A 26,434-nucleotide genomic window follows, 5' to 3' on the forward strand; every position below is an offset into this window, starting at 1 on the left:
TTTACATCTTTTACATTTGCTAATTCCCCAAATATAAAATAAAACCCCCTTATTCCTTAAAAAGGCTAAATTTAGTCTGCTATTGTAATATAGAAAGTGAGCAAGTACAGGTCTCTGACTTACATTCACGTAATTTGCATTAATGTAATCTTCATTCCCTTGCAATATTATCCTTGTGGCATCATCTGCACACACACAAAAACCAGAAGAAATAAAATTAGCAATTAAGGGCCATGCTTCCCTTCTACTAAGTCAAAAAACTGAAGAATTGCAGACATGCAAACAGCAAAATACAAACCAGAATAGATTACCTTTTAGAAAATAAAATGAACAATGATATGACTTTGATTATATAATAAAATCTTTAATCAAGAAGTTCAATACAACAGTTTATAAGCTATCATTTAGAGGATAAGGCAAAAAAGGCAGAAACTGTGCTTAATACTCACAAGGTAGAACATCTTTATATCGATTCTTGTCCATATTCTGAGGTACTTTTGCACATGTAACAGCCAACCCTGGTTTCTTTCTATAAAGTTGCTGCAAAACAGAATGCAAAATGGTAGGATTTTGAGGGGTGTGATTATGCTATGTACACCCTAAATAGATTCACATGAAAATACATAGACTGAAAAAATAAAATAAAAAAAAATCATAAGTTACTTTCTTTAATCTTTTTCCTAACCATCTGCAAAATTCACCTGAGAGTTTTTTGTATTTAACATGACAAGAATTTCAGTTATTGCTAGCCCATCATCATCTCTAGAGGAATTTCTAGGAAAAAAAAAAAAGAGGAAATGTGAGAGTCATAAACTGTTTCCCTGCAAGATTGCATTTTTCTAATAAAACTGTGGGCCAGTAGGAAAACAGCAGTTAAGGGTGGAAGAAGTGAGCAATAAAGAACATCACAAGAAAAAAAATAGCTGCAGACTGATATTTTCTGGAACCAACTGTAACAAAAAAAACTTAGACAAACTTTTTTCTGGACTAAACCCACCACATTCAATCCTCTGAGTACCTGAAAAAACAAAGCTTCAACGTATCGCAATCTCTTAACATGTGGCTCCCTTTCTTTTGGGCCAACCCCTATCTTGCAAACTTTATCTGGAGTAAATGTAGGCATACAAGTGTATAACCAAATTTTAAGGTCAAAATGCATTAAGTGCATTGTACAAGACAACAAATGGTACAGGGGCTGGGAAATGAACAACAAAAATCAAGAAATATAATTATACAAGTACAGTTTTTCTGTATTACATATATATGAAACCAACTTACAACTAAGTTATTTACCTGGCTGTGCCAGAGTTTTATATACGTCATTGAACACTTACCAAAGAGCTCATTTTATCTCACATGTTTAATGAAGATTTAGAATATGGGTCCATACATAAAATGGAATGAAACAAACAGGAGGCTAAAATCCTCTACTTCAGTTGAGAGAAAAGGAACAACACACAAAAAGTTCATTCTACTGTGAGATTTACTGAAAGCTAAGACTCGGTATCACAGCTCACCACATTTTTCCAACTTGAACAGCATAAACAAGCCATGAGAGAAGAGAACTTGGTAATATAAGTAACCAAACAGCTTCTATCAGTTGTAACTCAAGTTCCATTTTACTAAAACCAAGTTGTGATTTCTGCTTTTTGGGGGCACAATGAAGAATAATGATAAGTAACAATTCTGGAGCTTCATTATTGTTGCCTGGCAAAAAGTCATTTGCCATTGACAGACTTCTTAAACTCTGCTTAAGTGGAGGAAGATATTCTGGAAAAACTTGATTATTCATAGTCTACTGGCTAATTATTTACTATTTTACTAATGTGAATAGAGAGTTTGAGAGCCACCAAAGCTGATGAGGTGATGTTGCCGTTGTATCTGCTTCTGAAGATCACTAAACAGTGAACTCAGAGAAAGGCCACTAAGCTGGCCCCTAGTTTATTAGATTTCAAAAAGGTTTTGCACTTTTTTGTAACAGCAGTAATATCCTTTTATAAGTGCTGTCAGGAAAAAAAGTCATAAAGGATCAAACTTTCTATGAAGATTATTACAGGAACTTTGTGCACAAATTTAGTCAATGGCTTGACAATTCAGAGTTGAAAGACTAGTTCATATCTTTTGAGTTACTGTTTCAATAGCCAACAGGCTCATTACTATTGTTGCATTGCAACAAGTGCTGTGGATTTTGGAAAGCAGCTGTGAACCATAGTCTACAATTCCTTCAAAAGGGGGGAATCTTGACTCTCTGAAATCTTGGAAACAAAGCAAACCTGATAAAAAGAGTGGTCATGCAATAAGGAAGGCCACATCTCCTCAGCTACCACCATCAAATCTTATGGCATTTGAAAAAACTATGAAGGAAAAAATATCAAAATGGGGAAAAATTGTATTGCTGTTCTACAAGTTTTCAGCATCAGAAAGGGTTACTCCAGAACTCAACAATGTGAAACTTATAAATCATAATAACCAGGGTTTCTCCAAAGTTACTATAAATGTCTGGAACCATAACAGCAACACAAGCACAAACATACATACACTGTACTCCCTAGCCATTAGAGAAGCACCTAAATTATCTTTTGGAACTTCTTAAGCTAACACTGAAAGAACTAATTTAATAAACTATAAAAACATCTTATTATTCAGTTTTCTATGACATTCCTTGCTAACACATTGAAGAACATGACAAACATTAATTCATTAATCTATACAGCAGTTCTTCAAAGTCTCATCCTATATATATAGGGGAATCTCACCTATGAAGTAATCTGCCCAAGAAGTAACCATCAGAGTTTTAGATCACCAGGGAGAAACACCACAGAACTGGGCATTACAAGTGTCCTGCAAATGGAAATTAACATTCCAACACTTTCATATCAAACTCTAAGAGCAGATGATGAGGAATGGTCAAGCTGCTACTGTTATTCCGTGAAAGAAGGCAACACGTGAGAACTTGAAACCCTAACTTAAGATATAAAAAATGTTTTAGAAATGGCACTGAGCAGCATGGAAAAAGCAGCAAAGTACAAGACTGGCCTCTGTCAAAATGCCACTATTCTACTCAATAAAATAATTAAGAAAAAAAATACTAATGTAGTGATCTTTGGCTACTTGAGCTAGAAACATGTTCATTAAAACACATTTTTCTCAGCAGATGATGTTTAATGCAAGACTGATAGCTCATTCTTCCCTAACCTAAGTAGTGAAGGGTGAAAACAATGGGCAAGTCACATTCCTGTTCTCTTGAGATAAGACTGAACAGGAACAATGAGATTTCCAATTAATTAAGCCCTTACATTACTTGCTGGCCACAGCTATTGGTCTATATTAAAGGCATTTGAGAGTTGAGTATTACCTACCTCAAACTGAATAAGGACAGTCCCACTTTCCAGCCCTCTTCTTAGCTGCTCCATAGACTCCTCCAGCGTATCACCACCATATTCAGAACAGATTGGAAGAAGAGATTCTGGGAGATTGTGGGAGTCAGCTTCGTCTTCTGATTTAGGCTCCACAAACTGTTTAACTACTGAAAGATGTACTGAAAATTAAAGTCTGTTACATACAACATTAATGTGTTTGCAACACATAGTAAAATTTACCAGCTTGCAAGAACAACAAAGTTTGCAAAGCCAAGGCCTCAGAAAAGCAAACAGCAACACATTTAACTGCATTTCTCTATGTACTATATTACTGTAGAAACTACTAGGAATAAAATGTCCTTATGACCTTTCAGAAAATGAAACTCCTCAAGGTGCCTGTCTATGAAGGCAAAGAACTTGACCTCCAAGGACAAAGAGTTTTTTGCTACAACCTTGTCTTACAGAATGAACTGCTGAATAGGCTAATGAATCACAACATCCACCATGGTAAAAAACAAATGACTTTTGCCTAAGAAGGTTTAGAGCATAATTAATGGAATATCTCTGTAAGAAGCTTATATAAGTTTGGACTCCCAACAGCAAAACAAACATGAACATACTTACATTGTACTCCCTTGCCATTAGAGAAGCAATTGAATTATCTTTTGCAATTTCAAATGCTAACATTGGAGTAACTAACTTAATAAACTACAAAAAAATGTATTAATCGGTTTTCTATGACATTGCTTGCTAACATGTTAAAGAACATGACACATTAATCTACACAGCAGTCCTATCTCTATGAAAGCTATTGTATCACCAAATATGTTCAGCTGTGGTTATTCTCTGCAATGATCAGAATGACTCATACCTGCCCAACTTCAGAAAATGGGGAGCTGTTCATACTCATGCCTATACAAACAACTGGCATGAGGCCACAGGTTATCTTTAACTAAGAGCAGACTTCTCTTATCTGCAAGTAAGAAAGGGACTAGAAAAGTTACGGGAAGACTGAATACTGCATAGAACCAATAGAAAGACCTGCAATAACAGGAGTGGGACTGTTCAAGGCAATCAAGACCAAGAGCCCATCTGTCTTCCTAGAAACACAAGAAATTTTAAATAAAGTAAATGCTACAGAAGTATATATCATTTAGGCAGTTTTATTCTGTCCTGTTTCCCAGTGATGCATAATCCCTTCAGATTTTTAAGTCTTAATGGAATCAGAAACTCTGTGCAAAGCCTTTCCATAACTGTGTGTGTTAAGGTCTTACGACAGCTCTTCAGGAAAGTAAATAATAAAGTAGAAGTTTCACATCATCTGAAAGCTCTTGGGATCTGCATGTGTTTCAATACAGAGCAAGCAAAACCAAGCTGGATGGGTTGCCCATATTTTAAATATGCAGGCTTAGGATCCTGCATATTTCAGGGATTGTCTCCTGTTTGGTGGCAGCAGTTTAGCAAGTAGCCAGCACAAGTCAAACTCAGTATTGTCACAAAATGTCTATTGCAAGAATGGAAAGAAAGAAAAGAAAAAGAAGCTTATTTAACTTGTTTCATTGTATAATTGTGCTGGGGAACAGCCCAGGGGTATTTGCAAACCTGCAATTGGGGATTTGTGAAATTATGCTATATTTAAAAAAAACCCCCAACATTCAAAATAAAAAACAAACCACAAACTTTTGCAGTGGACTATTTGTTCTCACAGATTTTTAGAACTTAAATAAAAAGAAATTCTAACTAGATAAGATTCTTCGTTGCAGTGCTAAGGACCTATACAGTTAAAACTATTTGCACTACTAATTCAAATGCAGGGAGTTCTACTTTTTAGCACAGACCTATTCCTAGTGCACTGAGAACACATTTATGTAAACAGAAAAGGGTATACCACCAAGCATAAGAGCAACAGTCTCAAAAACATTAAAAGTGAACAAAATTAGCCCAGTTACCTTTCCGCCTGACCAAAAGTGCAAGCTCTCTCGTGTGAGATTCTCTGCTGGCTTTTATGAACATGACCACCTGGTCATGCGTGTGCTCTGAGATATCTCGGCCATTAATTAATACTATCTGATCACCTTCATTCAGTTTTGGAATGCATTTATCAGCCTGTTTCAAGACCAAAGAAACACATTAATGTCATTGCATCCAGTCATGTAAGCAGGAACACATCAGGATATTAAGTTCATCATGTAAGCAAAGTCTTCAGAGTTCTCCTGACAAGGTTTCATCTTCTGTCTCAGAAGTTCTATCAAAGGATTCAGACCTAAAGCTGTCTTTCTTGCTTCAAAGCCTCACAATGAAAATGAGAAACAGTTCAAACAGCATATTGATAGCTATAAAAAGAATTTGTATTTATTAAGCAGCCATCATCAGATTACTCTTAAAGATCTAAATTTCAGACTCCAAGCCTCAACAACCCCTGGTTATAGCCATTGGCAAACGAATTTCTGGAAAAAGTGTTTTGGGCACATAAGATAACAAGCTTCATTTTTTATGCAGTGAATACTGAGAAGTCCAAACATGATTCTGATGAACATTATTTAAGTGACATGACATTCCCTAGGCATGTACTTTTTAAAATTTAAAGAAATCCATGCACATTTCACATATTTGTTATTTATAAAATTCTTGTTTGGTGGATATCAAATGATATCTACAAATAGAGAACAGTCTTCCTCACTTCATTCGCTGAAAGTTTTAACAAGAAGATGCAGGTAAGTACTCAACCTATGATGCTCAAGTACCCTGCTTTTGTGACAAATTCTTTTGCTACCTGTGCTGCAGAGAACACTAAGACAAGGTTTTCCCCATCTCAGATGAACACTTACATTATGTCTTGTCGTGGATACAGCAATTTAGATTAACTACTGAACTCTAGGGTTTGTTTGGCTTTCTTTTGCCACAATTCATAGTATGCTTAGCTCTAAGGCCAGTGCAAAGCAATTCGGGCTATGGCCAGAATATGATGATGATGTTACAAAGATGATTAAGGGGTTAAAGCATCTCCTGGATGAGGGAAGGCTAGGAGAGCTGGGAGTGTTTAGCCTAGAGAACAGAAGGCTCAGGGTGGTTCTTTTCAATGTATATAAATACTTGAAGGGAAGGTGCAGAGAAGGTAGAGCCAGGCTCTCTTCAGTGGTGCCCAGTGACAGGACAAGAGGCAACAGGCACAAATTGAAACACGGGAGGCTCCATCTGAACATCGGGAAACACTTTTTTACTGTGAGGGTGACTGAGCACTGGAGCAGGTGGCCCAGAGACATTGCTGAGTCTCCCACCTTGGGGTATTCAAAAGCCATCTGGACATAGTACTGGGCAACTGACCCTAGGTGATCCTGGGGGGTTGGACAAGATGACCTCAAGGTCCCTTCCAACCTTCTGTGATTCTGTAATGTCAATGTGCAGGATTCTACAACCTTTGAGTGTCAGGTACTGTAACAATTTGATTTTCATTGCTATTCTAATTTTTATTTTGTCTAGGAAGTATCCAACGACACAAGAATGATATCTTGATATACTTATATATACTCCATTTCATTTGTTATACAAATAAGTCATAGACATTTAGTGTTATTCTCTAGTCGTAGGTGTTCCCTATATTTCCTTAATGCCAGCACAGGTTCCCTGAACTTTATTCATCCAATGTTATTAGCCCTATCATAAAACAATCACTAACCCCCCCATATGTGAACAAGATGTTCTAATTAGACCCAATCCTTGTTATGCCTTGCATTGATGGCTCATAAACCAAGTTTATCAGTGATGTACTATATACCAAGTGAAAAATAGGAAGAGGTGGAAAGAAGTCTTAATGAAAGAAACAACAAGAAGAAAAATGCAGAATAAACAGAAAATAGAGGCAAGGATATGAAGAAGAAAATAAATTGGGAGTCACTTGTGTCAGAGAATAAAGTAAAAGGAAAGAAAACTTAAGACATATATGAGTGCCACAAAACAGATAAAGGAGAAAAGAAAGAAGAGAGGGAAACGAAAGATGTATCTAAGAGGAAAAAATTCCAAGCAGAAAAGCTGCTCAAACATTTAAAAAAGGAATAGTTTCCCCCAACTTCTTTAAAAGAAATAAGGAAAGAAAATGATGAAGGATAGGGAAGACTGACAATGATTGATGAAAAACCCAAATGTAAACAGGAAAAGAATGGGAATTAGGAACAACCATGGTGTTCTTCAGCATTGATTTATCTAGGTGTTCAAGGCTCCCTAAAAACTGCCTTGCCATATTTTGTACAATTTACAAAGGCAAGGCTGAAGAATGCAACTATCAATGATTGATTTAATCAGTCTGAAATATTACTGTTTGAGATATAAATTATTCTCTATGAAATATAATTATTTGAAAAGATAAGTGATATAAAGACCATATCAGGTCAGTCTAGGAGAGTCAAGAAGTCAACAAGAAAATGGAGGGAATGGTTTCTGATCTCCTATATTTGTCTATAATTTAGATTTCCTGGCTGGCTGCTAGCTATTATTCTTTATTACAGAAGGAGATTAATATCTTTGTGCAAAGAAACTTTGTTAATCATGTGACATGTTAATGCCTCAGCTCTCTTACTTGAATCATCTGACTACATAAAATATATCCTGAAGGAGATTTAATTCCTTCTATGTAAGCATAATTTGTAGATTTTTCAGATACCGAGCTTTTCCAGACAATTAATTATGTCAAAGGCTTCCTGTCCTATTGACACACCCAATGTTTCATTTTATGCTAATCACCTTATTATTGCTCCAAGAAGCACGCCTATCATTTTTCAACGAGAAGCACTATTAAATAAAACCATAAATGACTCCTTTAGCACCTTAGGACATTAACAGCATTTGTGAAAAAAAAAAAATCAGTTTAGGATTTTAGTTTTAAAAAAAACAAAACAAAAAAACCAGTTGCAACAAATGGTGGTTGATTAGATGTAATGCGCCCCCACAACAATTTTGGCTAGTCTGTCCTACAATCTTCCCAGCATACTAGATTGCTGCTGTATTAGACGGGGATTTTTAAAAGAACTTGAGGACATGAAAGAGAAAATACTGCCTTATTTTGGTGAGTAGATTTGCTTCCCCTCCTCCACAAAAAGAACAGATCTTTTTGTAGGAAAGGGGCAAAAAATAACCTACAAACCTGAGAAATAATCTTAGCAAATAATATTACCAAACAGCATCCCTGAGGACAACTTACAGGGTAACGAGTGAATCTAGAGCAAGTTAAAAATGTAGCAAATACAGTGAAGGAAAGGCATCATTGATCTAATAATGTAGAAATGCATTCCATAGACTGCTTAACTTGAACTTTCAGGTATCAGCTACATTTCGTTAAACAGTCAAGAACAGGTGAAATTCAGTTTATGGAAAACAATATAATCAACGTTAATACTGCTATGCTCTAAAAATAATTTTTTTTTTTCCTCTTGCTGTAACATGACATGATTTCTTAATGCTGCTGTTGAGTATATCATCTTGAATAACTGTTTCCAATTTATTCCCTGACCCTTGATAACTTGCTTGCTTGGTGGCTTAGCGAGGCTACAGATCTAATTTGTCACTTGCATCTATGCCTATGCCACTAATTGGAGACACTTAAATTAAGTGTGCAAGTTAGAAGTCCAGTCCTTTTTCAATCCAAGAGAAAAAAACCCCAAATCAATACTTTCCAGGAGACAACCCGAATCTGCCAAAGAAACTCACTGCCTCTGAAGAAGCATCTTTCATTCTCTGATTGTGGAATGAGCCTGTTTGCCCTACATTAACTTCAGTGTCTCGACTCACCCTCAAGAAGTTTACTAGGTTGACCATGATACGTTTTAAGGAAGGTTTTATTTTCACTTTGTGGATTTAAGTTATAATGATAATTTCCTACTACTCTTTTATTCAAATAATTATTGTAGTTCATAAAGGAATGCTATGCACTGCATAAGTCATAAATCATAAACGTGGCAAAACCAACTTCTCAAACAATCCGTTTTAGCTTGATTTACATCACAACATTTAGATATCAGTCCTGTAACTGCTTATCAAATTTCAAGAAATCTACAAGACGCAGAGCGCATTGGATTTTTAGGATTAAGTCAGCAGTATTTCCAATCAAGTTTGCACTGAAATTATTTTATGAGAGTTGGGAAATACAATTCGGAAGAAGATGAGTGAAAAAAATTTGAGATAAGATAACGTATGTCCTCACAAATTTATGTACTAATTATTGAGAAAAAAGTTACTAAGATGTTATATTACTATTTCACAATTCAACAGAAGAATTCAATGGTTGTACTGATTCTGATGAACGTTCCACCTAGTCCATAAATATTTCCATAAGCAAAAATCCATGCAAAATAAGAACAGAGCAAACCTATTCTGCACCAACTCTCCCTGCCAAGTACTTTCCCATCCCATAAATATTTTTAGCCCTAAGGATTTCCTCAACCTATTGTGGTTTGTCTATTCAGTAACTGTCAGCAGGTTTTTCTCCCAAGTATTTGTCCTCTTCTGAACATCCACAAAATTATTTTAACCACAGCATCCTTTGTCAAGGAGTTTCACAGGTCTACTATCTTATGCATGAATAACTACTTCACTAAGCATGAAGAGCCTGATTTTCACTAACTTAATACGGTAGCCTGTAGTTCTTCTGCTGGAATTCCCTGCTCACAGAGCTCCTAATCTTACAGATCCCTACTACATCTCCCTTAAACTAGTTCTTTTTTCTAAAGAAATGAGACTACTCACTCCTTTAATGAACACTGTTCCATATCTTCAGTCATTGCTCTTGTCCCTCATCAAACATTTTCCAGTTCAAGATGCACTTTTTGAGATGACGGGGGAAACAAACATGCTTTCTACTGGCATCTTGTCTGGCTAACACTTCCAGATCTTTTCGTCTGTGGTTTAAGAAACCACTGGTCAAATCAATTTCTAAAGAGAACAGCTCAGCTGCTATCTCATACTGGTTATGGGTGTCCAAATTCCTACATGTATGGACCTCTGAGTGGTGGACCGAGTAATAAAGGAAGGGATTAAGAGTCTTAGAGATTTACTTACAGGTGATCCTGGAGTTATTCTTGATACCACTAATGGCATTTTTTGATCTACACCACCCTAGAGGAACATCAAGGAAACAACCACGATAAATATACCATTAAGCATAAGCAGCATTTAAAACAAGTAATCACTTTTCTTTGTTTTTATATAAACTTTATGCTCTGTCACTATAGGCAGAGTTGGCAAGATTGAATTTTCATCAGTAAATGGCAGGGGGGGTACTGTCTTTAATTCTACCAATTTCCAGTAAAATAGAGCCAGTGTCTTTGCTTGGCCATACATTTTAATAGGCAATAAACAGATCAAATGCAGCATTCATTCTAACCCTACCCTTCAAGCAAGCTCAATTCAACATTTGAACTTGCAGGGTGGACAGTGTTCTTAGCCGTTTTGATGGACCTTCAATGGATCAGGTAGGATCAAATTTCCAGACAACTGTACTCCCTTATTCTCTTTACATGACGTTCTATCACTGCCCCACCAATAAATGCCCAAGGTGAAAAGATCAAACTCTGCCTCAATTTTGATATTATGGCTACTTTACAGTACTGTATCTGCTTAAATGGAATTTCAGTGAAGAAATGTAAAAAATTTACAATAGTAAATTTCAATAGTAATTTCCATTTCCTTCATAAATTAATTTTCACCTTTCCAATAGGATTTTTTAATGGATATATTCAATTGGATAGCAAAAACTATTTAACTTGTTTTATAATACAGAGGTCCAGTTTTCCAAAATTTGATGCCTTAAATTAGGCTTCCAAGTTCATATTTAAGCAGCCAAATAGGCAGTCCGCTTTGGAAATGTGCCATGCCTATAGTATATGCAACTAAAACCCACAGAACTACTAGAGGCTTATTTCTGTAAATGTTGCGTTAGCATTTAAGGATTAGGCTGCCACTTTTAAAAGCTCTTGGTCCATAAGAAATTCCTGTAGAATATACTGCTTTCTCCAAAGCATTGCATTAAAAAAGAAAAATAATCATAAAGTCGAAGAATAGTATGTCTATAAAGCATTTAAAAGTAACTAAAAGACTGCTGTTTTACCTTTAGATTAAATCCAAACTTCCCATCTTCATCTGGTATGATACGCACCAAAAGTAAATCTCCCTCAATTAGGTCATTCTGCAATATATAGAAAAAACAAACCCAAACTTTTCTAATTTTTAAAAGAAAACAGCAGCAAATTAAAAAATAGCGCATTCAAATTTAAATGTGCTGAACAAGAATAGTCTATGTAAATCCATGTTTAAAATAGGAAGAAGGTAATGTTACAGAATATACTCATGATTGTAACCTTTTAAATTGTAAAAATAGCAACACACATAACAGCAAATATATTCACTGCTTGCTCTGTCCTAACACTGTTACTCTCATCTTAGCTTTGTCAATTGATAGCTTCTATTAAAATTTTCTATGTGTTGTCTTTACTAAAGGTGACTTAAAAGGAAAAAATGTTAGGTGCAACATATTTGAAACAATTCTACTCTAAGGACTATGAAGTGACTACTTTTTCTCCAATTTTTCTCCTGTAAATGGGTGCATTGGTATCTTCTGTAAAAGATCCACAAGACAGAAGGATTAAAAGTTGGCAGCAGCTACGGGACAGGCAGGTTAGGAAGCTGTTTAGCACCCATCTGGAACAGGCTGGAGAAAGGGGAGGAATGATCCATTACCATAACGCTAGCAAGGAGCAGCTGCTCTCTAGTCAGCGCAGAATTCAAAGGATGATGTTTAGCCATCCTGAAGAAGAGATGCCTGGGATAAAGCAGAATTGTGCCTGCTATCAAGACATATAGCAAACTGAGTTATCTGATCTTTCCACTTGGAGAAAATAAGATTTAATCATGTAAGGATTTCCATTCCACTAGGAACTTCTCCTACAGTTGCTTCCGGAAGCCTGGACGCTATGGAAATCAATGCAGTTGGCAGGCTGGCCTATCATACTGTGTACACAGCCTTGGATAAATTGGAGTAATAAGACAAGATTTACTCTTATTACTGCATAAAATATGCTCATCCTAAAATATAACCACAATTTTTGTGCATTCTTAATCTACAGTTCAAAGCTACATTCAGTACTAGTTTCAACTTTAAAAGCACACAGCTGAACATACCTTATCACAGTAGTACTGACTGGAATCTTCCGTTGAGCTACTTTTTGTAACGTTGTCATACGTTTCTAAGAACTGTTTATCCACGCCTTCCAACGGGTAAGAGCCAGAAATGTTACCAACTCCATTGGGAGACTGAGCCAAGGCTTTAGGCGAGATATGGGTCAAAGAACTCCGCGTTGGACTGTTTCCCAATACATTCCTTCATTTAAAAAGGATAACTAAATATTACAAAGGTATCGTTATCCAGATTTTTAGATTAAATCGTAAAACAGACAAATGGACTGCCCCGTTAAAAGAGCAAGGCAACTTTATACTTAGATTTAACACCACTACTTGAAGTGAAGGGTAACAGGATTAGAATATGAGCTAAGCCTAATGTTTGATCAGTGGACATCCAGAAGAATGGAAAAAAACCCAAAACTAGAGTAGCAAAAACATTTTTAGCAAAATATTTGGCTGTTAGCAGTGAATGGCACTGGTGCAGTGGTACAGGAAATCGCAGTAACAAGAAGAGAGCTGAACCCCAGGGGAAAGGCACTTCACAGTTGCCAATCCTACCCATGAAAAGCTTTTGCCGTGATTCCACTCTCAGTCTTGCGAAGCACTTTTTTTTTTTCATTCCTCCCTCTTACGAGGGCCATCTCATCCTTATCCCTCTGGGAGAAGGTGGTGTGCAGAAAAGCATGGTAAATTGTTAAAGAAACAGGAGATGAAGTGACAATGAAAGGTTTAATTACAGTTAATATATTCCATCACTGAGGTAGTTATAACCATGTAGAAGAACCCAGAATTAAATTGGGGTGCAGACCTGGCCTAGTGATTCAAGAACCTTAAAATTCATGGATAACAAAAGTCAGTCATCAAATACCTCAAGTCTTAGAATTGGCCGAGCTGCCTGGTGGTGCGCCAAGTCCTTTCAAACACTAATTATCTACATGCCCTCTTGTGAAAAGGATGAAATGCAGACCTCTAATACAACTAAACCCCTTCTTTAACTGGACCAAACTCACAGATACCATACAAACTAGCTGCTCCGTCTTTATAAATACTACATAATACTTTGTGAAAATCTTTGTCCTGGGGAAAGCTCAGGTATAGGTCAGCCACAGTTTCCTCTCACTGACATACAGCGCTGTGTATGGCAAAACCAGTCCTAGCTACTTGAACCATTTCCAGCAGTCACTGCTAGCTGTCAATGAAGAAGTAATATTACGCTATAGAGGAATGTAGCTTCGGCTTTTAACATACAGGACTTGCATTGCAGCAAACTTTATTAATGCAAATACTTATTTCTTGGCTTGTGGAAATCTGACTACAACAAATGAAACATGCTGAAAGGTGCCATCAAGCAAATGTATTCACGCCATAATATTTCTGATGTTCAGTGTACTACATGTACTTGGCAATGGGAATGAAGTGTTTTGTGCAACATTTGCAAAATTTTCAGTTATTACAGAAAGTATATTTTCAGTATTTGGGAGATATTAGTCACTTGGTGTGCTCAATAATTTCAAAATACTTTGTAGTAGTGAACTATAATGACACTTAAAGGGATTATACTGTCAAAACTGTGTTTTCATCTGATAGCTTCCAGGAGTTTTCATGATTCCTGTGAGGATGATGTTAAGCAAGGAGGAACATTGTATATGTAAAAACATCCTAATAAGTTTTTCAGAACATAGGAATTTTGAAAAAACATTTCACTTACAAGTTGAGATTACAGATCATAATGATTTTTGCAGTGTAGAAAAAAAAATTAACAATACCAGAAAAATATGACAAATTATTTCAGTTAATGCCTTCTGGCACTATATGAAGAGTTACCAGATAAGATTACCAGTGGATTTTTGTATCATTAAACTTTTACCACTTTTTTTAACCAAGTTCTTTGGTAATAGTGATTAGGGCTCTGTTAGGACTTAAGATTTTACACATCCTGATCCAAAAGCTTCCCCCCCCCCCCCCCCCCCCAATCTTTACAATCTTCTTTTATTTGTGTCTTTTAACCATACAAGACCACTACTTTGAAAAATCAGTTCAAGTTTTGTATTTTATTACATCTCTTAAAACTAGAGATTATATAGTAGGAAGTTTAAAGAAAACTCACTTTGGTGATTCTTGTTCAGATGACCTGTTAAAAAAAAAAAAGACAAAACCAACAGTAAATGAACATAAGTTAAATCTTCAGGAAAACAAGAACTAAATTCTAATAACAATTAACAAAGCCTGCATAAAAGCCAGAAGGTGTGCTCATGGTAAATTAAAGAATACTTAATCCTCTGCTGGAAGTCTGAATCAGACAATTACGGAATTTCTGAAACACTCAACAAAAATCCCAGGGCAGCTCTAACCGCTCACTTCCACTTTTGGCACAAGCCCAACTACAGACAACGCACATCTGCTACTGCTACTTAAACTATTTAGGAGTTTACAGAGGCAATTACTTAGCAAGACACTCTACATCATTTAAGAAAGTTTTCGACGTGGATCACAATGACTACAGACATCACTGACTGTATTTTGTAGAAAGTCAAACATGGCAATATCTTTATGTACAGTTAACAAGAAATGAGCATAGGCGGTTTCAGAAGCGTGAAGTTTCTTACGCTTATTCTTATCATGTGAGAGCAGAACAGGTGTTGAGAGAGAACTTTAAGACAAAGCATAACTAAAGCACAAGTGGTTACACAGATGAGGACAATCTAGCAGGGAAAAGAAATCAAAATTTGCGGTACATAGCATTTTCCAAGGCATTCAGTTAGCTTCGTCAGAAATCACCTGAAACAGTGAGCTAAACTCTAGTACATCAATTAAAACAATAGCCATAATACTAAGATAAATTTGAAAGTAAAAGTTACCCAAAAGGTGCCTGCAAAGCAAAGTAAGTTTAAGGCAGATGGGATAGCTTTACAAATTTAATTAAGCAGTGTCCACAAAACCTGGAGTGATGTAAGTCCATGCTGGAAAAATACAAACATGAAGTAGTTCGGTTTGAATGTAGAGCTGTTGAATTGTCAAATTATAGGAGGCAATTCACAGTATGCAGTTAAAATTTCAATTATTGTTCTCTAAAACACTCAATATTAAGAATTATGTACTATGTTTCATCAAAACTACAGTAAAAACAGCAGCAGTATCGGTCTGGTTAAGTTTCCTTACATGTATTCTACAATATGAAGAATTTCTTCCTTGAGAGGCAGAGATGGTGAAGCTTGATTCCCTAAGAATTTGTGGTGGTTTTGGTTTTGTGTACTTTTAATTTTTTTTAAAGCACTAAACTTCTTCCTTTTTTAATGCAGTCATGCCCCCCCCCCCTTCTGATTCCACTGACCCCCATTCTCCCACTTATACCTGTGGTTCTCCTTGTTTGCAATCCCCATAGTATTTTTACCCCCTAAGTGCCAGCAGTGCACAGCAGATCCTTTGGGAACATACACTCACTTGCTGCCTGACCAGCCCACATCTAAATGGAACAGACAACCATTGAACTCATACTGTAATTGCTTAGTGAGAGGAGAATGGCAGTTTAAGTTTGAGTTTGTTTGGTTTTTTTTTTCTGCCTAGTCACTGACTTTCACTAATCTTGTAGAAGACTTTGCATCTTTGAAAACTTGACTCCTACATTAGATTTGACCGTAATTGTCCAAACATTCTCAAGTGGGAACAGAGGTGGACGGGCAGTGCAATGACATAAGCCTTCCTTAGGAAGTCACGCTAAAAATAAAGAAACATTGAATTTATTTTCGTTTAAGCTTATTGATTTCCTCGTGAGGCAAAGAACAATGAAACTGTACAGCTTTTCTACATTTTGCCACAGTAGAGCTACAGCTCTATTACCAAATTCTGTACAGAATTCAAGCTGCTGTAAGTTAACCCTTTCAAAAGACTTCACCAAAAATTTACACAGACAGAATTGTGATGCAAACGATGCAATGTCCCTATTTTAATACATTATCTCCCCTCTTTCCTCCCAATAGAGTGAGGTAATTTGAGACAGAAAAAAACAACTTGGGCTTCCATTCACATACTGTGTATAAACACACAGCAAATTTTTCATCATCTCAGTAATACCTCTGGAGACTTAAATGGAGGATACAAATTCTTAGTAGTATTTGCTGAAGGCTTATCTGTTAAATTATTGCACTTCAATTCAAACATATGAGCTCTGAAATAGTTACTGAATCATTCTGTAACCTTTTAAAGTGGAAGAAGGTAACAAAAAATTTGACCTAGAAAGTGACCAAATTCAAGGCTAAAAAAAATTCATCAGCTGTGTCATCCTGAAGTCCTTAGTAGCTCAGCATGCTAGAGCTGCAGAATTTTGCTCTGCAACTCAGTTAAATAGTATTTCTAACATTTAATTACTCACCAATATCATAAAGTGCCTTAAACATGAATGACTAGATGATCTTTTCTGGCTATACGACACTCTGCATTTTACTAACCTATCTTCCTCATTTCACAGCATATGACAAGGACCATATTTTAAGTCAATAAAAGACAATACTCACCAGACCAGCCATTCAACTTTTTCATTGAGAAAGAGCGCCCTTCCTTGCAAGGAAATTAAGCTTTCCATTGGTGCAGCTAACAAGCAAACACTTTAAAACTGCAGGTAGTTTCCCTTCCTTACTCCACAATATATCTAAAATGATGCCATTTCAATCTTTCACTCACTATGGATTGCTCTGTTGGTGACTATCTTCATAATAAAACTCTTTGCCCTGAAAAGTCTAACACTTCTCTTCCGTCAGGAGGACAGAAAGAAAAGGTCTTAAGGAAAGACCCCTCCTCCCCATTTTGGTGGGCCCTACCAGGGAATTCTACTATTCTGAGAACTGAGGATGATAAACTACAGCGGAGTAAAACCCCAAGAGAATAGGGACAACTGAAACAATAGCACTGTAGCAAAACTCCCCCTTTACAAACAAATGAAGGAAACATCTGTAGGTTTTGCCCTTGTGCTGTTCCTGAAGTTCTTAAAGCTTCATTTATTGTAACACCTGCAGGGCTGGGGAGATTGTATGTGCCAGCACTTCCATTATCACCTCTTTTCTGAGAGCTGACCATTAAAACTGGGATTATTATTCATAAGCCAAATAAGTGGAAGATACTTGCAGCAACGCCTTTTTGCTGCCTTTTAGAGAAATTTATATACAGAATATTCAGCATTTCTATGAACAGAACAACTGCGTAAGAAGGCCACGTAGATTCTTTGTGCTGCATACTTAAGAGTACCGTTATGGAAAAACTTGAGGACTTCATGGTATATGCAAGTTTTTCAGTGATTTTCTACAAATTCCATTCACATTTGTATGCTGCTGTGATCATCCATAAAAGGATACTTTCAGTTACTCTGCATTGCCTCTATTGACCATATTCCAGTTTACTGACTTTCTCTGAAATTTTCATGCATTCTGATACTCTGTAACTGCTTGGCTTGCTGCAAAATTTGCCTTATCGTGGATTTGGAATTCAACTTTGAGACTTTCTTTTTGGATGCGAAATGATTGTTTTTTGAACTGGCAAGGAAAGCAGAGTACATTTTAATAGGGATATATATTTAAAAAGAAAGGTTTACATGTAAGCAAAATATATACATGTACTACTTTCATGTATATTGAGTAGAAGAGCACAGTAAAACTCATAAAATCTAGTAGTCTTAAAACCCTAATTTGAAACTAACTGAAATGTTCTTAGACCCATTGTCTAGTATTAGAAGGACATCTTCCTTGAGAAAGACTGAAGTACACAAGGACAAGGGACTTTTGTGAAATGCAGCAGGTTTTGTAAGAACAAGGAATTGATCACGTCTGCATATGATTAAAAACTAAGGATAAATAACTTAGTTTAAAATGTTTTTTTTTAAAATTATTTGCAATTTTTTACTAAGAAAGTAGTTACTAGGACGTGGCTGGATACATCTGAAAGGTACTTTTATCAACAGTAATGCTTTAAAAATTTTCTTTGCAAAAGGAATTATATTTAAGTTAAAATAATGATGTGTTCCCACAGTACCTTTACCAAAGCTCACTATGCAGCTACAGTTTATTGTCTATCAAAATGGTAAACTGAAAGAATTGAACAAATGCAGCATACGTTCAGGAAATCTATTTTCAGTGCAATACCTTCACCAGATGATGCATCACACTTACACCAGGAGTGTATATGCACTTCCAGAAATTCATAGCACAGTGCAAGTGAATTTCCTTTTTGTATACTAGTTCATCATTTCATTTCCTTCCCTTCCAACGCTGGAACTGTACACATTATGCCATCTATATCACCACCAAAAGATAGTTTTTAGAATATAAGTTAAAGAGGTTTATAGCTTTGCAAGCACATTTAACTTAAACAGAAAAGCTTATGCAGGAATATGTGGCATTTTTCACAAGTAGAATTGTAGTCTCAAAGTAATTTTGGTTGGAAGGGATCTTGAGAGATCACCTAAACTCTTGTTCAAGGAACAGCCAACATCAAAGTTAGATGAGGGTGTTCAGTTCCCTGTCATGTTGCATTTTGAGGTTCTCCAAGGATGGAAACACCTCCACCTTTCTGTCAATGTGTATGAGGGCTTAACTAATCTCAGTGTGATTCCCTCTGTCCCCCTGCCAGTGCCATTTGAGCATTTCCCTTGCTGTAACTTGTGTCTATTGCCTCACGTGTTTTTGCTGTGCACCTCCAAGAAGATTTGGCTCCATATTCTTGATAACCCTCTTTTGGCAGAGTAAGGCAACAATGCGACCGACCCCTCTTCAACATCCCCCAGCCTCCTGGATCTCCTTATACATCATACGCTCTTACCTATGAATAATTAGCCAGATTCACCTCACCAATTATCTAAATATAAGATCTATAAGGCCTCATTTGTCAGTAAGTTTTTCTTACCGACTGATACTATACCTTGTCACTTAGAAATGTGTTTTACAGTAATCTTCTTTCTGGTTAAACAGAAAATTTCACAGCTAATCTTTCCTGTCAGGCCACTGAGTCTACTCTAAAAAACTACCAAAACACTTGTTCCTACGCAGTCTGCTGTTCCAAACCAGACAGACATCTTTGATTTATTTAATTACAGAGTGAACAAGAGAAACTGAATACAGTTCAAGTAGCAAGACCCTACACAGCTTTATCAGGTTACTTTTCCAAGCCAATAATCCAGTTATTTTTTCCCTTGAGATAGCACCTTATATACATAGTTAAATTTATATATTCTTACTAACAAGTATCCTTCCCACTCAGAAAAGTGTGTTCAAAACCATGAAGAAAGTCATTAAGAGGGCAAGCAATAGCTATATTAACACTCCAAACAATTCCACCTATAGTATAAAAAAGCACAAGCCATTAAACCTGAATTTACAAGGTCAAAAATAAGCTCTGCTCCTCATGTAAAGGAGAAATTGGTCCTACACAGGTAACATGAATAAGGTTATCCTGAACCACAAGGAAATCTGTTTGTTTCAGTAACTGTTTTTTGCACCTAACACCTTCTTGTCTGAAAGAAACACCAGCTTACTTTAATGAGACAACACTTGGGGCAAGTGTGGGTGTTGGCAATAACGCATGGTCTTCCCACAAAGCTGGATTAAAACTTCAAATCCATGAACTGGAAAGAGTGGAGGATACTCTTCCCTTTTCTTAGTGACCAGCAGAAAACCATGCAGCTTCTCACAGATGGGTTCTCGGAGGTTAAGATCATTGAACAACACAGTGGTTTTCAGTTTGCATTTCTTGTCATTCATTCATTCACTTTCATTTCTCATTGCACTGTGAGGTGTGAACATCTGTATCACACCTCAGGCACCAAAAGATGCTTGAGAAAAAGGAAAGGAACATACAGGGAAAATTAAAATTCAAAGCTCCTTAAATACTACTTGGTTACATGTCTTTGTGTTTTCATGGCAGACCTTGGTATTTTAAATTCACCAAGTGTTTAAAATGTGTATTACTGAAACATTTAAATCTTCAGATTTGTAATTTACATCAAATACTTGAACATAAGGAAACAAACTCATTTTAGTTGTTTAAATTTTCACTTATTTACTTGAAGGTAAAGGGTAAGCTAGTTTCTTTCAAGTTTTTTTCTGTTCTTGTAGCAGCTCATTGGTGAAGAATCCTACACATGAACTACTGGGTGTGATAAACATTGTTACTTTTTTTTTTTTCCCCCCAAAGATATCAATACCAAGAACCAGAACTTGCACTGGGGATGGACAGCACAGTCTTTCAAGACAAAACCTAACATCTGATACAAGACCAAGCATGTCAGAGTACCTAATTCCAAAATGTAATCAGTCTATTGCCCCACTTAAAGCCAACTTAGTTTTGAAGGTTACTACTTGCATCAACGATATTTTGGAATTTCCCAACCTGGTCTTGAAACCATGTCACATACTTCAGTATGACTATTTCATTTTCACTGTAGCCTTTTGCCCTTAAATGACACAGTAGCATACAGATTGCATTAGTGTCACAGAAAGGCAAATCAGTAACAACGATTTGTTCCCCTACACCAGTGAGGCTTTCCTTATCCCAGATTTGGAAACCGTAGTGGTACCTTTATCAAGATAGACTGCAACAGTGGTAATCTTCAGGTACTACACCAGGCTAAAAAAAGTAAAAATTGCAATCAAAAAGAATTCCCTGCACAAGTCCATCAGCCTGCCTTTAAAAATAACCACCTGTGGTTTAAAGCTGTTACACTGAAAGGGAAATATTTGTCTTGAATGCAACCTCTTCCAGGAGGTCTATCCAGGCTACCTGTCAGGATAGTAGATGGTCAAGATGAGCTTATGCCAGGTAGCCTGAAGCCAAGACTAGGGAAAGCCAGTTTTAACTGAAAAAACAGTTATCAAACAAGTACACTTACTAATTAGCATGTTTTAACTCAATATTATTCTTGAAATAATTTTAAAACCAAAATAATAGTAGCATCATGTGCATATGCAAGTAGGCGTGGGATAAATATAGTGACAGAGTGAGTACAACATGTAGTCAGAAGATAGACTAGATTACCTGTTCTGAACTGGTGAGGCACAGCCAATAACAAAGTGTGGTATAACACAGAAAGCAACCTATGAGACTTCAGAAGGCTCAGGGTGGGCTCCATGTCTGTGTTAGTGTTAATTTTTCAGTGGCAGTAGCAGTGAGATGAGATTCACAGCAGCAAGGCAACAAAGAGGAGAAAGAACTGACAGGGGAGGCTTCTTCACAAAGGCTGGGGAGCCCTGGGCTAAACAAAAGTCCTCTTGAAGTCCTCTTCAGCACTGTCTTTGATGACAGGTTTTGTATTGCAGCTGTGATTTGAGATAGCTGGCTTAGATAGGCAAACCTATTCATGCCCTGTGAATAAAGCTCTATTTAATATATGTTAATTTGGGATTAGAGCAATTTTTTGTCTATAATACATATGTAATAGACAGCTCCAATCTTTTCTGCAGACACTAATCTGAGAGAGAAAAATTGCTTCTTTTTACTATGAGCCTCAAATTGTACTTAAGTGTGAAAGTACCTTAGATAATTTGGGTAGCAGAAGCAGTCTAGCTACACCAAACACAATCACAAGCTTGCCCTGGCTTTCTGTAGTTCACCTACGTGCATGATTTGCTTTCTTTTTTCCAGTCACAGCCTGTAGGATGTACCTCATATATTTCAGTTAAGAGGTAGAACGTTCACACAAAGCACATTTTTAAAACAATCACTGTGTTCTTCAGAGAAACAATATAATAAATGACAAAATATTCTTGACCCTCATCTCCAGCATGCTCATTTAAAGTACTTAACAGTAAACACAGTTCTAGGTGTTGACATGTTGATACAGTACAACATATTTAAAGAAATAGAAGAAGAAATGTTAACAACTGACATGTTTTATGCTCTCTAAACTAAGAGCTGTTCCACATAATTTGTTTTCTAAATTGTGTACTGTTTTATAGAAAGAAAATAGGACTCGATTGATTCCCTTAAGTGAGTAAACACAGCAAGGAAAAAAATCTATTAAGAAAATAATTATACTTGGTATTGTCAGGAGGAAAAAAAAAAGCTGTAAAGGGAAATAAATGCAGGTGTACATACTCTGCCAACAGTGGGGGCTTCTACAGTTCTGATACCCACCAAGGTTCCTTCCAAGCATGCCTTGGTAGAATTATGTACACAGCAAGTCTTGTTATAGGAGTTTTTACGTATGTATTTGTCTCAAAAAGAACTACACCACAACAGACCAGTTTGAAGGTAGGTCTATCTTGGACCACTTGTCATTTGACAAAAAGGACTTAAGACATTACTGCGGGGCTGAAGTGAAACAGGTGAAAACTAATCTCCCCACCCCTGAAATTCTGATGGCAGCCTGAAAAATAGAAAAGAGCCATATCCCGTGCTAACTGCAGCTTGCACAGTCTTGAGCTTCAGCTACTGTAAAAGAAATTGATGTGAACATATTTAGTTTACAAAAATCAAGCAGCTGCATGATTATAATTAAGATTTGAGGTCCCAGACAACAATTCGGCAATTAAAAATCAGCATCTTACAGTTGTTTGCTAGTAGCTCTCAAAAAATGTTTCACATATTTTTTCATACCAAAGCTATTCAGAGTTATAATTAGCATTAACTAACACCTTTTTTGACAGTCTCAGACAGCAGGCTAAGCAGTAAAAAGACAGCCTTCTAAAGACAACGTATATTAGCAGGACTATGAGAAGCTACTATTGGCTCTCCCTTAATGAAAAAGAAATATTGAAATTACAAATCTGGGGTTTTTTTCCATAACATGTTTCAATTTTGTCCATTCAAATCTACTAAAGACCAGCATGGCAAAAATCGGTAAGTTGGCTTTAAAAGACTTATCAATACACTACAAGGTGTTTTATAGTTAATATCTAAATATTCCTAAAGTCTGGCAAAAGTTCAGCATAAGTGTCCATCTTTAATACTGAAGATATGCAAGTTAAACTTTTTTCTTCTAAAACAGATTTAGCTGATAGGGTAGGATTCCCTTATTCAATAAAGCATTCAGGGAAAGAAAGATTTTACTACACATATATACTTAATTTTACTTTACATCTTTCAGCAAGGGGAGTGAGGCAAGTAATGACTACTGTAAGAATATAAGAGAAGAAAAACTGGAATATGGACTAACATAAACTGTTGAAAACTTCAGCGTAGAGAAGAAACATTTTTTTTATTTGTACGGTTAGTTTATATTTTACCTCAATTGTTAAAAAGTATTAATGATCATTTTACTTCATGAAAGTCTAGCAGTCAATACAAAGGATCATTCATTCCATGCATTCTCCTTCTAAAACACACACTTCAAATTTAAATTAATCAGATTTATGCAAGCATTTTTTCAGTTACCTGCAGAGTATCAAATATTATAAACATACCCAAGAAATCAAGAATGCGTTGGGGATAAGACATATAGAAAATTTGGTTTATATGAGGTAATAACAGTAAGCTTCTCCACAGTGAGTGATATTACTCAGATACGGCATAGTCATTTAGTGCCCAGAAAATAAATGTGTTATTTTCAAATTTAGACCATCCTATTTTCACTGTCTGAGAAACAGCATAAAAGCAGGCTTTCCCACTCCATTCTCAGTAGGCATAGGATAGGTGAAACAGGAAGGAAAGGAAAAAAATACAGGGGACAAAAAGAAAAACGAAAATAAAAGAAAAAACCCAACAACGTACTAACTGGGAGGACACAATCTGCCAGTCACCAAACACAGCACGGCAACTTAGTTTTCTCTCTAAAGCTTCTACCCTCATCTCCTCCTCTTATGGTCTGCCTCTTATTATTTTTACTCAGAAAATACTTCCAAAAGTGTATAATCTGTAAATGTTAAAACACAGGAAAGACATGGCTTCCTATGTATGACTATTCACAACATCTAGAGGCATCACTTTTATATATTATCATGGTTATTACTGATACTACTAGTATTAAGGTTCATCTGACTTCCAGTCAGAAAAACAGAAAAACAACTTAAAACACCAGAGTGACAAACTCCAAATAAGCATGCAACATGTTAATTTTCCCCTTCTTTCATAGAAACCTCTGCTGTAATGTAGTAACAATATTATTGTATTAAAATTTAAAGAAAACAGTTTAAAACCAGAGTTTAAAGCTACAGTTAGTAGCTGCACACTATCACAGAGGTAGTAGGTGAGTCCTATTAGCTTCCACTAATACATTGCTTCTCAAAAGCATACATCTTGCCTTAAAGTTACTAGTGATCGCTAGAAACCATTTTCCTTTCGTAACATTACGAAGGAAGCTGCATTTTAATACACAGCATTCTCCCCGGCTGAAAGTTTTAAAGTAGCTCTGTTTTCCTTTTGAGACTGAACGATCAATGACTTTGTACATTATTCCTGAAGTTAATATTGTGTTAATCTGAAGTCACTCATTAAGAAATGCATCTGTAAGATAAGAGTGAAACCACACATAAAATGAAATATATGAGCAAACAAATAATCAGTGCACAAAGATAGGTGCCTCAAGCCCTGGAAGCAAATCTAGCAGTGGTTAGACTGCTGCAGGGGAGAACAAAGTTGGTCCTCAAGGAATACAGCAAAAATACCTCAAGGCAAAAAGCAGAGACTGCCTGTACACTAGCAATCTACAGCTCCTCTGAGGAAGAAAAAGATGGATGACTGCTAGCATTATTATGCTCTTGTGTTTACTGAAATGCAGTACCTCTTTCAACTGACGATACTGAGCTGATGAGGTGGAACATAAGTCAAATCTTTAAAGAGTTCAATAAGTCTCCCCACTCCCCCCCAAAAAAGAAAGAGTTTATAACAGGTAGGAAGGGGTTGCAGAAGCTACTAGGAAACAGGGTATTACAGATGTGAACAGGCATGCCTTAATAGCTTCACTAATTTTACTGAGAACTCGACTACTGAATATTGTTTAGGGATGAAGGATTGGTTTGTTTTTAACTTGTCATTTTGTATCATGGCAATTGCAGTTTAGGAATTTGTCAAAATAAAGCTTATGCAAACACAAAACTGTTTGAACTCATTTTAATATTATAAGTGATGATGATTGTTTTATACTAAAGCTATTTGGTTGGTTTTTTTTTTAAAAAAAACCCAAAACCAAATAGGCAATGAATTGCTTGCAGAAGGCCTTACCTCCTCTGTGGACTACGGTTCTGAGAGAACTCCGAATCACTGTCCTTCGACGTTGGAGAGCCCTTATAGGTGTAAAAAACATCCTCCGTTTCAGTAATGTAACTAATCTCATTTGTAAGGTTATCTACAGATGAGTGTCGGGGTTTACGAATTTCATGACGTAGTCTAGGACTCCGCCTTAAAAATAAGGAACACAAGCACAAGCTGGAAGATCAGAATAATTCATAAAACTTTATGAAAGTGAAATTTCTATCCTATTGCAATCTATGTCCTGAAATCTTCATGACAGGCCTATGGGTCTCACTTTAAAGAATCAGTTTTTAAGCATTTTATATGGTATCCTAGGCAATCAGTACACTGAACTGATTCGTTTTTCCCCCTCTTCTAATATGCTACCTGTATTGTTAAAGTTCTAATCATAGGATAATTCAGGTTGGAAGGGACCTATGGAGGTCACCGAGTCCAACCTTCTGCTCAAAGCAGGGTCAACTGAGGCTGCTTAAGGCTTTATCCAGTCTGATCTCAAAAACTTGAAGGGTGGAGACCGCAAAACTTCTCTAAGCAACCACTGCTCAACTGTCCTTGCGGTGAAACATTCATTATGTCCAGACAGAGCCTCTCATGTTTCAACATATACCTGTTGCCTCATCCTCCCACCATGCAACACTAAAGAACCTGGCCTCCTCCTAAGTGTTCCCAGGCTGTTATTAGGCATTTGGGAAACCCCTGCTTCTCCAGGCTGACCAAGTGCAGTTGTCTCGGCCTCTCCTCAT

General features: G+C 36.5%; 1 protein-coding gene across 6 annotated transcripts in view; it reads right to left on the minus strand.

Annotated features, from left to right (window-relative positions):
• The window catches only part of PTPN3 (protein tyrosine phosphatase non-receptor type 3), a 170,570-nt gene that overhangs the window by 19,429 nt on the left and 124,707 nt on the right, over positions 1–26,434 (minus strand). For all 6 annotated transcript variants that reach the window (XM_075022724.1, XM_075022722.1, XM_075022726.1 and 3 more), the window contains 9 exons: positions 25,662–25,838; positions 14,632–14,655; positions 12,525–12,723; positions 11,455–11,532; positions 10,407–10,463; positions 5,309–5,465; positions 3,360–3,526; positions 450–540; positions 124–185 (listed from right to left, as the gene is read on the minus strand). In XM_075022724.1, coding sequence (XP_074878825.1) covers positions 124–185; positions 450–540; positions 3,360–3,526; positions 5,309–5,465; positions 10,407–10,463; positions 11,455–11,532; positions 12,525–12,723; positions 14,632–14,655; positions 25,662–25,838 — 1,012 coding nt within the window. The remainder of the gene's footprint in view (positions 1–123; positions 186–449; positions 541–3,359; positions 3,527–5,308; positions 5,466–10,406; positions 10,464–11,454; positions 11,533–12,524; positions 12,724–14,631; positions 14,656–25,661; positions 25,839–26,434) is intronic.

This window comes from Buteo buteo, chromosome 3 (genome assembly GCF_964188355.1).
Source record: "Buteo buteo chromosome 3, bButBut1.hap1.1, whole genome shotgun sequence".
Taxonomy (NCBI): domain Eukaryota; kingdom Metazoa; phylum Chordata; class Aves; order Accipitriformes; family Accipitridae; genus Buteo; species Buteo buteo.